Genomic DNA, 10,927 nt, shown 5'->3' with positions numbered 1-10,927 from the left:
CGCATATCGTAGTAGCTTCTATTTCATCCCCCCCCCCCCGGCGCAGAAAACGATGCGCAAAGGTGTTATTGTGTAGGATTTAGCCATATTTTAGCGGATAAACATGTTTTCTTTAACTTAACCCAGTTTTATCGCAATTTTACACTGTTTCTTGCGGAAACAAAATTACGTGATATTTGCCGAAACCCCCCCTCTCCTCCACGTGAGATTGGGTGAGATTCAGCTCGATCCCTCCCTCCCCCATACGCCTCGCGTCATTTATGGACGCTCCCTAATTCGTGTAATGATATTTTACTATTCTACACTTCTAAATCTTTCGAAAGTGATTGATTCGTTGCAACTTGGATTAATTAATAGCGTCGTAACTGAACACAAAGTTTAAATTTCCATCGGTTGTCTGAGATATTTGAGGTTGAACATACGACCATACGTAACATAATCAGCATAAGTATGACACTTCCTATTCACCCAATGCCAAATTTTTAATGATAGGAAGGAAAATCTAGATCTTCCTTGATGATAGTCTGTTTCGCCAATGACAACGTAAACCATTACGTTCCGACGGACTGACATTTCTCCGCGAACTGCTCCTGGTATTTGGAGGAAGTCCGGAAAATCGCCGATGGACCAGCTAGGCCCGAGGGGCTAACCACTCTTAGAAAGTCTGTACACCGGATTACACTTAGATTACCACTGCCAAAGGCAGGGACTTCAAAGATTACGCGTAATCCCATTAGTACAGTCAAAGGTACGGCTCTGTACACCGATTACGCGGAGTGATCATCCCCTCGGCTAGGCCTATTGAAAATTGAAATGCTTTCAAAAGTGTAAATAACGCTTACTTTCGGAAAATAATGATGAATTATTGAATCGGAAGATAAAAATAAATATTATCAACACTGGCTCCATTTCGGAAGTTAGTTTTTTTTGCAATATCAAACTTAAACGCGTGTACGCTCGTATTTCTCGCCATCAAACTAACCAACTATTTTGCCAACGGAAAGAGTAGGTAGGAACGAGTTTCCTGTTCGGAAACTTCTTATTTCACAATCACTCCACGACAGACTATCATTAACCGAATTACTTCTGTGCCATACTTATGGTTATTATGTTACTTATGATACGACGTATTAAGTGAAAAATAGGTTTCTTAAATGATGCGACTGAGATTCGTCTCTTCGGTATCTGGATCTCTATTATCATTAACAAAAGTTGATAATTTACGTTTCTCCGTAAATTGATTTACGAGTAGAATTCCTTCAAAAATCCTTAAAGAAGATTTCTACCAAAAAGGGACAAAATGTAAAATCTAAATTTAAGAAAACTTAAATTAATCGCGCAGTACAATTTACTTTAAGATGAATTCAGAAATCCAGCGAACACGAATTTTAAAGGATGTCTTCCCAGAGCTAAATCTGATCGTTCGTCGATAAACCGCAGCGCTGTAGGTTATCTCGCTTGCATCATAAAATATGGCGCACTCAAGCCAGCTAATTAAATTAACATTTTTCTTCTGGTTTCCCTTTTTAGTATCGCGACCTTGTTTAATGGCGCTGCCGAGTTGAGGAAAATCGAACCACTCCTTTCCCCCCTCCCCCCCCCCCCCCCGCGGCTCTCGTTTCCGAGCAAAATTATACTGTTTTACAATTTTCCTTTTCGCCGCGTGGGGTCGCGCGCAGCGGGCGCCTTCGCGTCTCCCCCCACCGCGGCTCTTGTTCCTGCGTTCCTGTCAATCTCATTCTCATTTCAAATACATCGCGTTCGACTGTCTCGACTTGACTTTGACTCTTTTACTCCGCCTAACGAATCTTACGGAGAAATTTACTCGATTTAGTTGAATCTTATGGTGCTAAATGAAGTTGACATAATGGTGTGGAAATATTAATCCGTATCTGGAGAAAAGACTTGGTTTCGCGCGAAAACATGGGCGCCGCCATTGCTCCGTATTATGCCAGGGTTGGACACAAGAATATTTTTTTAAGTAGTCAGCCTGACTAGTGAGCCTATTATCTAAATGTATGTTAGTAGTCACGGACTAGTGGGGGTAAAAAGGGGGTATAAAAACAAGAAGGACAGCCAACATTTGGCTTGACCCGTCAGAATTAAAATAGGAGTTTATTATCTCTTGAGCTGCGTGACTTTGACCGATCACTTTTTTTAAATAAAATGGGATTATTGAATGATGAATTTATGATACGCCATATTCGCCATTATTTATGAATATTTAGGTAAATTTTTCACTAGTCAAATTGACTAGTGAGCCCCCCGATTTCGATTAATTTTAGTAGTCAGAGCAGTTATTTTAGTAGTCAAATGCCGTGACTAGTGCCTTAAGTCCAACCCTGGTCTCTATCACTTACAAGTTAGCGCTGATTGTAGGTGTGATCAGAGACCGTCTATGGTCTCTAGTGTGACTTTGAAAAATTCCTCCCACGTATCTCAAAGCACGGCCAACTTTGATCGCGCGCTATTTGGCCGTGCTCAAAGACTCTAGCACCTAGACAGCTTTCCCCTTTTGAGTTTGGTTATCAGTTAAAGGTTCAAAGAAGTGAAATAACTATAACTAACCATTTAATTTTGTTTAGGGGGAAGGAGCTTACTGTTAGAATGGGGAACATCGCTAAATATCGTCTCTTCTCCCGAAGAATATATTCTTAACACCAAATAGAAGGAAATGATATTGTATAGCCATGGACTAATTAATGTATACACAGGGACGTTCCGCACAACGCCACTCTCTCATAAAATCGGCGACTAAGTCTTGTTAATGCTGTTCCCTCTTTTCCTCCCCCCTTAAGCAAAGTTAGCCGAGTCAAAACGTCATCAAACGGAAAAACGATGCTGCCCTCTATCTGCAAGTCTTGGAGTCTATCGATGTTGGCGTCTGCTTATGATTTGAAAAACAAACGGTATTTTTCGTTCATTTGAATAAGGTGTATGATTTAAGAGCTTTAATTTATTTAAGTAGTTTTACAAATTAATTATGAGTAAAAAGCTGTGTGTTTACCCTTCGTGTAAAAGTGATTCGAAGTATTGTCATAAAGAACACACGAAAGATTTCTTTATACCTTTCTTGTTCATCTTTTTCTAAGCCTTGTCCAAAAAAATCTTTGATTTACCATTATCGGAATCACTTAAATCCACTTTTTTAATTTTCTTTTTGTCTGGACAAATTGAGAATAACGTCTCGAGTGTATGGGCCGAAAAATTAATATCAATCAATTTAATTGTTAATATAAATGAATTCATTTACCAAACGCACGTGGAGCTTACAACATCGCCGGCAAGGCGACTGCTTTTTTTTTGTACCCTTAAACCTTTCCTCCCGTTTCCATCCCCCTTGACTCAGTTTGTCGTTAGTTCGCACAATCGCCGCTCGAGGGCACATTTAGCAATCGCTAGCCGCTAAATTTCCTATGCGGACCGTCCCTGTGTATACATTAATTAGTCCATGGTATAGCTAACAATCAACCAACCACCAAATCAGTGCGAGAATTAGTGTCACCAGTTATGGTTTGTTCACTGGGCCGGATTAACCAATAAGACGAATAGGCCTGGGCCTAGGGCACCAAGCCTACAAGGGGCACCAAGAGGGTTCGGAAAAGTACAAAACTTTAATTATTTGCTTTTCACAAAATATTTTTCGGAGTAATTTTAGTAAATGCGTCCACCCCTATGAACCGAAAATGTTTGATTGTCACATTCTCTGACGGACTGCCGTCTAGCCCCTGACGACATACTCAATCTGGCAGCAAAATGAATTTTCCTTCCAATTATCAATTATAAATTGAGGAAGCGCCTAGCTCGCTTCGCTCGCTATTGAAAGGGGGGCACCAAAATTAACTTCGGCCTAGGGCCCCATAAAGTCTTAATCCGGCCCTGTTTGTTCAAAATGACGCCGCCCACTATTAATAATGCCTATTACCTTAAGTGTATACTATTGTTACATAAGTGTGACACTTCCTATTCTTCACACGCAAAAGCTTTACTGAGAGCTATTCACGATACAGACTGCATTACGGGCTTCGTCGCCGTTTTGTGTCCGCGGAGCTTTTGACAGCGCGTCGCTAGGGGAAGATTCTCTTCTCGTGATGACGTCACTTCGTTACTAGCTCTCAGTAAAATATGCCACAAAGTGACAAACTTATGGAACAATATTATAGACTTACGCTATTATACTTAGTAAAGGGCCACACCGGCGTTTGAATTTGACCTGTTTCACGAGCTAGTTTCCACAATAGGATTGATCATATTTGCTACCACGTGGTTTAATTCGGGCCACATTTTTCAAACGGCGGTGTGGCCCTTTAAGCGTTGCTTCTGCAATCCGCCTTCACGCTCGAGCAGTAAGATCCTCCCCTTTAATGTCAATCAAATCTCGCGAAGGAGGGGAAAACTATACTTGGATGATCGTCTCCAAATAGTCATAATAATAAAAATTAGCGTGGTTAATAACCAAGGCACCACCTTAGGCCTAAGTCATCGAGCGACTTTTAAGGCCTTTAATTCGGGTGGCCGGGTTACAACGCGTAAGAGGGTGGGGAGATAACTCGCGAACTCAACGCCGATGGAGTTGATCCGGGTTTTACCCAGCGCCACAAGCTTTGGATCGAACCAGGCTCCTCTTGCTGCGAGACGAAAGCGCTAAGCAGTCCGCCACCGCACACAAATAAATAGTTGTGATCTACTTTTTATCGTGGGGGGAAAAATGTTACCACAATGGCGGCCATGGCCAAAGCTACGGAGTGCCAATTCTCTATTCCCTCAAAACGTTAGTGTTTTAAAATAATATCTGTATAAACAGAATGACCACCTTGTTTCGTTAAAACCTCGGCAAGCTTAATTTTGTTTGTGTGAGGGTACAATGGAAGTAGGAAATGATATCTGTAGCTTCTGGGTATCTTATCTCTTGATATCAAATGAAAATAGAATCTCATTTTTTTGTGGGTCGTTGTCTCGGCAAACGAAAGTGTTTTTTTCTCGCAGGGTTTTTTTTTCGCTTATGAATAAAAGATAATGAGCGCCACTCTATTTTAACCCTCTTCGCCGACTAATTAACTTCTCTCCCAGGTATTCACTTTAGTTTATTGCTATAGGCCGAAGTATAATGATAACTTTTAGCTAATAATTAAAATATCATAATTTTTTTAATTTTAGATTTAAATAGTGTACATAATTATATTTCATTTAATTACTTTTTATAAAGTTTCCGTTAAGTTTTAGTACAAAATATTTCACGTCATACCAATCAGAAGGGTGTTTTAGGTGTATAGTTAATTTAATTTTAATCGGAGACCTTATATTTCACCTCGATGACTTAGGCCTAAGGTGGTGCCTCGGGTATTAGCCTAGCTGATTATTATTATTATCGACGTAACCATCTTCGTTTCGTCTGAACATAACGATAGTTCTGCCTGCCACTTGCGTGATAATCGATCCTTTATATTTCGCCCACACAAGTTCAGGGACGTTATTTCAGGATTTTTCAGAAGGGGGCAGAGCTTGAAAACAATTTATTTAAAGGGCAAAAACGCGTCAAATTTAATCTTTTTTTAATTTTTAATCGAAATAGTTATTGCAGAATTTCTAGTTATTTGAATCCCAAGATATTCCTTATACTTCATCCGATTCTGAGTTGGTATTAGTAAAATTCGTGAACTTTTTTAGGTCATAAAAATTCAGGGGGGGGGGGGCAAGTAAGCTTTAGCCTGATAGCGTATACTGTAAATTACGATTAGTAACATAATACTGTTTGAGTATGATCCTGTAACGTTTACAGTTCGGGATATTTTGTCAAAAAATGATTGCGTAAGTGCAGCGTAACAAGAAATTCGTTTTTAAATGATGGCGATAAATACGAGCGAAATGAGTTTCAATAACCGCACCGCCATCTATCGGCTTTAAAAATAACTATTAGGACGGTACTTGTCACAACAAAGGGAAGCCTAAGGCCTAAGCTTGGGCTAATTTCTCGGAGTTCGTTACCTGCCAATGACTAAAATTAGTAGCAACTCGCGTAGAGTTGTCAGTCCTTAACCAGGTAATGATTTATAAGATAATTTAATCATTAATTAAATTACTTACGGCAATAACGTAGGGACGATAATTTGGAAAGTGATTAAAAGGACAGAATTTTAAGCTAACGAATATAATGGTAAAATTCGGCGTTTCTATAGCTGCCAACTCGGTACGATGATCAAATAAATTCTAGTTTGATTCTGCGAAGATTGCGACACCCGCAGAGTCCTGCTGGAATGATATATTCCCGCGAGCTAGTGGCGCTCTTTAAAAATAATTTTCTTTTTTATATCAAAATGGAAAGAGGCACGCCACATAAATCTCCTCTTGGGAAATCTCTCCGCCGACAAATATACTTCAAATAAACTAAAAATAGTTTTTATTTAAATTGGGCGGTGTCTGAGAGAGCGGATTTATTTAAATTATTCAACCGAGCTTTATTCACTGTTGATTTAACCGTTATTTAATTAAATGAATTAATTATAGACAGCTAATTGTTTTTAACGCGATGTTATATTTTGTATACATAAATTTGAAACGATAAATTTATAAACTTTTGATTTTAATAAGTGATTTTAGGTCCGTAAGACTATTGATTTCATTAAAATATTTTTGTAATTGTACTACGTAGATCAAATAAAGTAAATTATGACGTTGGAAAGATGAAAAATATTATTTTGAACCTCAGGCTAAAGTCATTTAATATTTTCCACATTTCGAATTAATTAGGCGAACAATATTTAGCAAAAATATGGAAATTTTTATAGAATAGTTGATTTTATAAAATGCCTTTACGCTTGCCCAACTTGTGGAAATGTTGCCCTGGAATAGTTCAGCCAATGCCTAAGAATGAGTTCATAAACTCTTTAGTGGGAGAGAAAACGGATCCACAGCTGAAGCGGGGAGGCAACATTTCAACAATATGGCCAAGGTTATTTTATAAAAAGAACTATTTCTAAACATTTTATAATTTCTTTTAAATTTAAGCCGTTTCTACATCTCTAATGAACCTAATAGCGTAAATTAAGTACGCTACACCGCGTCTCACCGTTAATTACGCACTTTTTTTGGCATATTCGATTCGAATGAATCCTTTAATTAGGTGTCAAAAACTAGTTCGAAACTCCGATTAAGAACGCGATCATACGATCAATTTCCAAGATCCGTCGAATGAAAAAAATCTCCGAATTGTCGAAAAACGCAAATTTCGACATATATTTGAGCCGACTAATCACCTCGCCCCCCGCCCCCCGCTACTAAACGTATTAAAAATAACGGATATATTAAATAAGCGAAAATATGTGGAACACTTTCTCGACGGGGAATCGCGTTGGGCGCGCCCCGGCGAGAGACAACGACTCGTCTTCGCGAAGAGAGAGAGCCCCTCCGATTAGCAGCGTCGCACCCTCATTTTCGGGGGGGAGAGAGAGAGAGAGACGGGAGGAGACAGAAACGAGGCCATTCGGGACCGTATATAAGCGAGGATTCAGCCTTCTGGACTTCAGAGTGAAAGTGATCCGTACTTCTCTTAAAAACGTCTCTAGTAATCTTCCTTTTTCAGCTCTTTTTTTTGAGAAAAGTCGTAAGCGTCATGTTCCTGAAGGTAAACACGAGCTGCCGAAAACGTGGTCGACGCGAATGTTTTTGGGCTCCGTGAAAAGCGCGCTTTATTTTCGATATTTTGCGGATACGCCGAAGGAATATTAAGGATGTCGGGATTGGAGGAGTTCCGATTCGTCGCTCGGCAACGGTTGCTACGGTGATTGATATTCGTTGATCGATGCCGCGGTGGATCGAAGGTGGCGCCATCCGGCGGAGATTACCCGAAACTTTGAGAGTCGATAATTCTTTCGCTGTGTGTTACGCGTTTTAAAGATAGTTTTAAACAAAAATGTGACGAATTTGTGGCTCTTTTTCGGTAATTTGTTACTTACGCCCGTTCAATTGACACCGGAGACGGTCTCCCGCCCGAAATTTTAAGTTCATTTTCTTCGTAGTTTTTCACATATGACAGCTTTTTGTTTTTGATAGGACAGATGGCGCTGGTGTCAACTGAACGCGTGTATTTACATTTGGTGGCGCTGCCTCGAGCCAAGTCGTGTTTAGATATGGTGGGTTTAATACATGGTTTAAGCAAAGCATTTTAGTATAATTTAGTTTTAACCTTGTTCGGATCTTAGGATAAATTAGTTATCTTACGCGTTAGGATTTTACGGAAATATCTGTTTCTGTAATGATAGGATTTTAGGCTAATTTAGTTTTCGTGTTGGGATCGAGGGTTAGGATTTTACGGTAATATCGGTTGCTATAATGATAGGATTTGTAAGGTAATTCGATTTTATAATCGGATAATTCATTTCATTTGGTCAGGATCTATAGGATTATAATAAACCCTCTTCAGATGATCCTAAAATGAGTCAATTTCTAGTCAATTTAACGTAAAGAAATTATTCAGTTAATACATAGCAAGCCCGGTTTAAAAATTATATGTTTAGTTTTAATGAACTATAATACCATAAAATATGTTAGGAGCGCGTGTTTCTTAATATATTACCACTATATAAAACTAATTTAATATGTGTAAAAATAGTTTTATATACCAGTCATGAAGTATCTTGTCTCTTAAATTAGTTTATTTTATAATTCTGTTTTAACCATGACATTTAATAACTTTAAAATATATGATATTACCACTACTAAAGAATAGAAGACCCTCGTACTTTGTGGCAGCTGTAGTTTTAGTCTACACTAATCTGTGAACTCGAATATTTTCATCGTGACATAACGTTTCCATAGTTCTAGTTACGTTCCAAATTTCTTTGAAATCAGCTTCACGCGATTCGTTGATTAGAAAGCTTCGCTCGCTGCCGTCACTCCGCTTCAAAGAGTAAACAAACTCGGTTTAATTTCGGCGTAGCGGGAATTTTAGTCAGGTTTAACCTCGGGTTTAACGAACTTGAAAACTCGAGCGCCATTTCGTATTTGGAGCAAAGTTAATCGTTCATCTTGAATTTTATTTCTTAACCTAATGGGCTCCGAAATGAAATTCGTTTCGGCGAATTACTTCTAATTCTCTGTCAATCGGGAGGTCAAAAACACTCGCCGCGATCCACGAAATCGGCGGTGTTCGATCGAATTCACCCAGTTTCGCGCGTTTTAATCCGATGAAGCGTAACGAAATATTATTTTGAACCCCGTCAGTGCCTTCTCGTCTGCCTCTCGGCCTCCGCCCTGGCTCAAGCTGGACCGCCCCTCGTCGGCGTCAGGTATGCTGCCCCCCAATACGCCCACCACCCAGCCCCCCTTCACCTTCATCAGCACTTAGCCCCGGCTTACGCCCACCCAGCCCACGTGTACGCCCATCCGGGCTACGCTGTCCCCTCTGTCAAGTAAGAATAATTCCTCGCAAAGGACACTGCCGAAAGTAACACCCTTTTCCCGCTAGGTACGCTGCCGGCCCTGCGCTCCACGCCGCCCCGGCTGCCCCCGTCCTGACTCACGCCGCCCCGGCCGTCCTGGCTCACCACGGACACGTCGTCGCTCACGCCGCCCCCGCTGTGGTGGCTCACGCCGCCCCCGTAGCAGCCGTTAAAGTGGCCGCAGCGCCCGTTGTGGTAAGTTGAAAACCGCCATCTGATTGGAACTTTGAGAAATATTTATGGGTCGAAGGTTTTGTTCAATATCAGCAGAAGTAAATGAACCGAAGTTATCGAAATAGCGCTCAGAATCGAAATAGCGCTCAGAATCGGAGGGCGTTTTCCTTATGAAAATGATGAGAAAATCGAGTCAAATAAAAGCTAATTTCCATCGTGGGTATAGATATTTTTATGTATAAAAAATGGTTTCATAAAAAGAAAAACGTTTTGAGAGTGCAAAATTTCCAATTCGAGGTCAAAATGTAACTTCATAAGGGAAACGCCTCCAACATGGGGAGTCTAGCAGTCTGATAACTTCGGTTCATTTACTTCTGATATCAGTTTACGCGTAAATAGTTTTCTATTACTAGTTTTGAAATGTCCGCGTCTATATGCCAAAACTATTCGCTCGCTTTGGGACGAAAAGAATACACCTTTTACCCCAAACAACCAACTTCTTCCATACAATAACAGCCAAACTGAATTTTGAAGTTGCTCGCTATTTCCTAAAAATTACTCCAAAACTAACGAATAGTTTTCGCCATATGTTGTCCATATTAGATTATCATTAGCTTGGTGTATGACGACTGACTATAATATCCGTCTTTTTAATAGCAACACGTCCCTTCGCCTTACGATTTCGGTTACAACCTTCAAACCGACGACGGTGGCTCCGCCTTCCGTAGCGAGACCAGTGACGAATACAACAACAAAAAGGGGTCTTACGGATACACCGCCCCTGACGGAGTCTACAGACAAGTCGACTACATCGCCGACGGAGCCGGATTCAAAGCCACCGTCAGGACTAACGAACAAGGAACGGCCAATCAGAACCCAGCTTCCGTCGCCGTCCTGGCCGAGGAACCGCCCATAAAGGTTGTCAAGACCGTGACGCCCATCGTCCGAGCCGCCGTGGCCGCCCCAGTTTACGCCGCCCACGCCGCCGTCGTCAAAACGCCCGTGTACGCCTCCGCCGCGTCTCCCGCCCTCGTTCGAGCGCCTTTTTACACCCCTGCAGCGGCGGTGCCCGTTTATGGGCGCCACGTAGCGGCGGTAGCGCCCTATCAGAGGGCCTATTATTAAAACTGGGCGGCCATCATTTTTTAAACTCGGGTATTAACGAACTATTTACGCCACTAGGGGCGGGGTTGCGATTTTGCATTATGCCAAAAAAGTGATATTTAAAAAGAAAGCTTTCGGGAATCGGGGGAGCGTCTTTCTACTAACGCAGCTCGGCCGCCATTTATATTATACGATAAACACTCGCTACAACG

At 40.9% G+C, this 10,927-nt stretch overlaps 1 protein-coding gene across 1 annotated transcript; it reads left to right on the top strand.

Moving 5' to 3' along the window:
- The first annotated feature begins 7,609 nt into the window (after positions 1-7,609).
- LOC149948465 (uncharacterized) lies at positions 7,610-10,927 on the top strand. The gene is made up of 4 exons (XM_090171082.1): positions 7,610-7,621; positions 9,220-9,407; positions 9,464-9,632; positions 10,269-10,927. The coding sequence occupies exons 1-4, from the start codon at positions 7,610-7,612 to the stop codon at positions 10,734-10,736; spliced, it is 837 nt and encodes a 278-aa protein (XP_090027208.1). The 3' UTR covers positions 10,737-10,927.

Source organism: Leiobunum rupestre, chromosome 4, assembly GCF_980474605.1.
Source record: "Leiobunum rupestre chromosome 4, qqLeiRupe1.1.hap1, whole genome shotgun sequence".
NCBI lineage: Eukaryota > Metazoa > Arthropoda > Arachnida > Opiliones > Sclerosomatidae > Leiobunum > Leiobunum rupestre.
The sequence above is the reverse complement of the archived record's forward strand: the minus strand, read 5'-3'. Positions and strand labels throughout refer to the sequence as shown.

Excerpts from the sequence above, each read along its gene's own strand:
- LOC149948465 (XM_090171082.1), top strand. Across the intron at positions 9,408-9,463 it reads TACGCTGTCCCCTCTGTCAA|GTACGCTGCCGGCCCTGCGC; the intron begins GTAAGAATAATT and ends TTTTCCCGCTAG. Across the intron at positions 9,633-10,268 it reads TGGCCGCAGCGCCCGTTGTG|CAACACGTCCCTTCGCCTTA; the intron begins GTAAGTTGAAAA and ends TCTTTTTAATAG.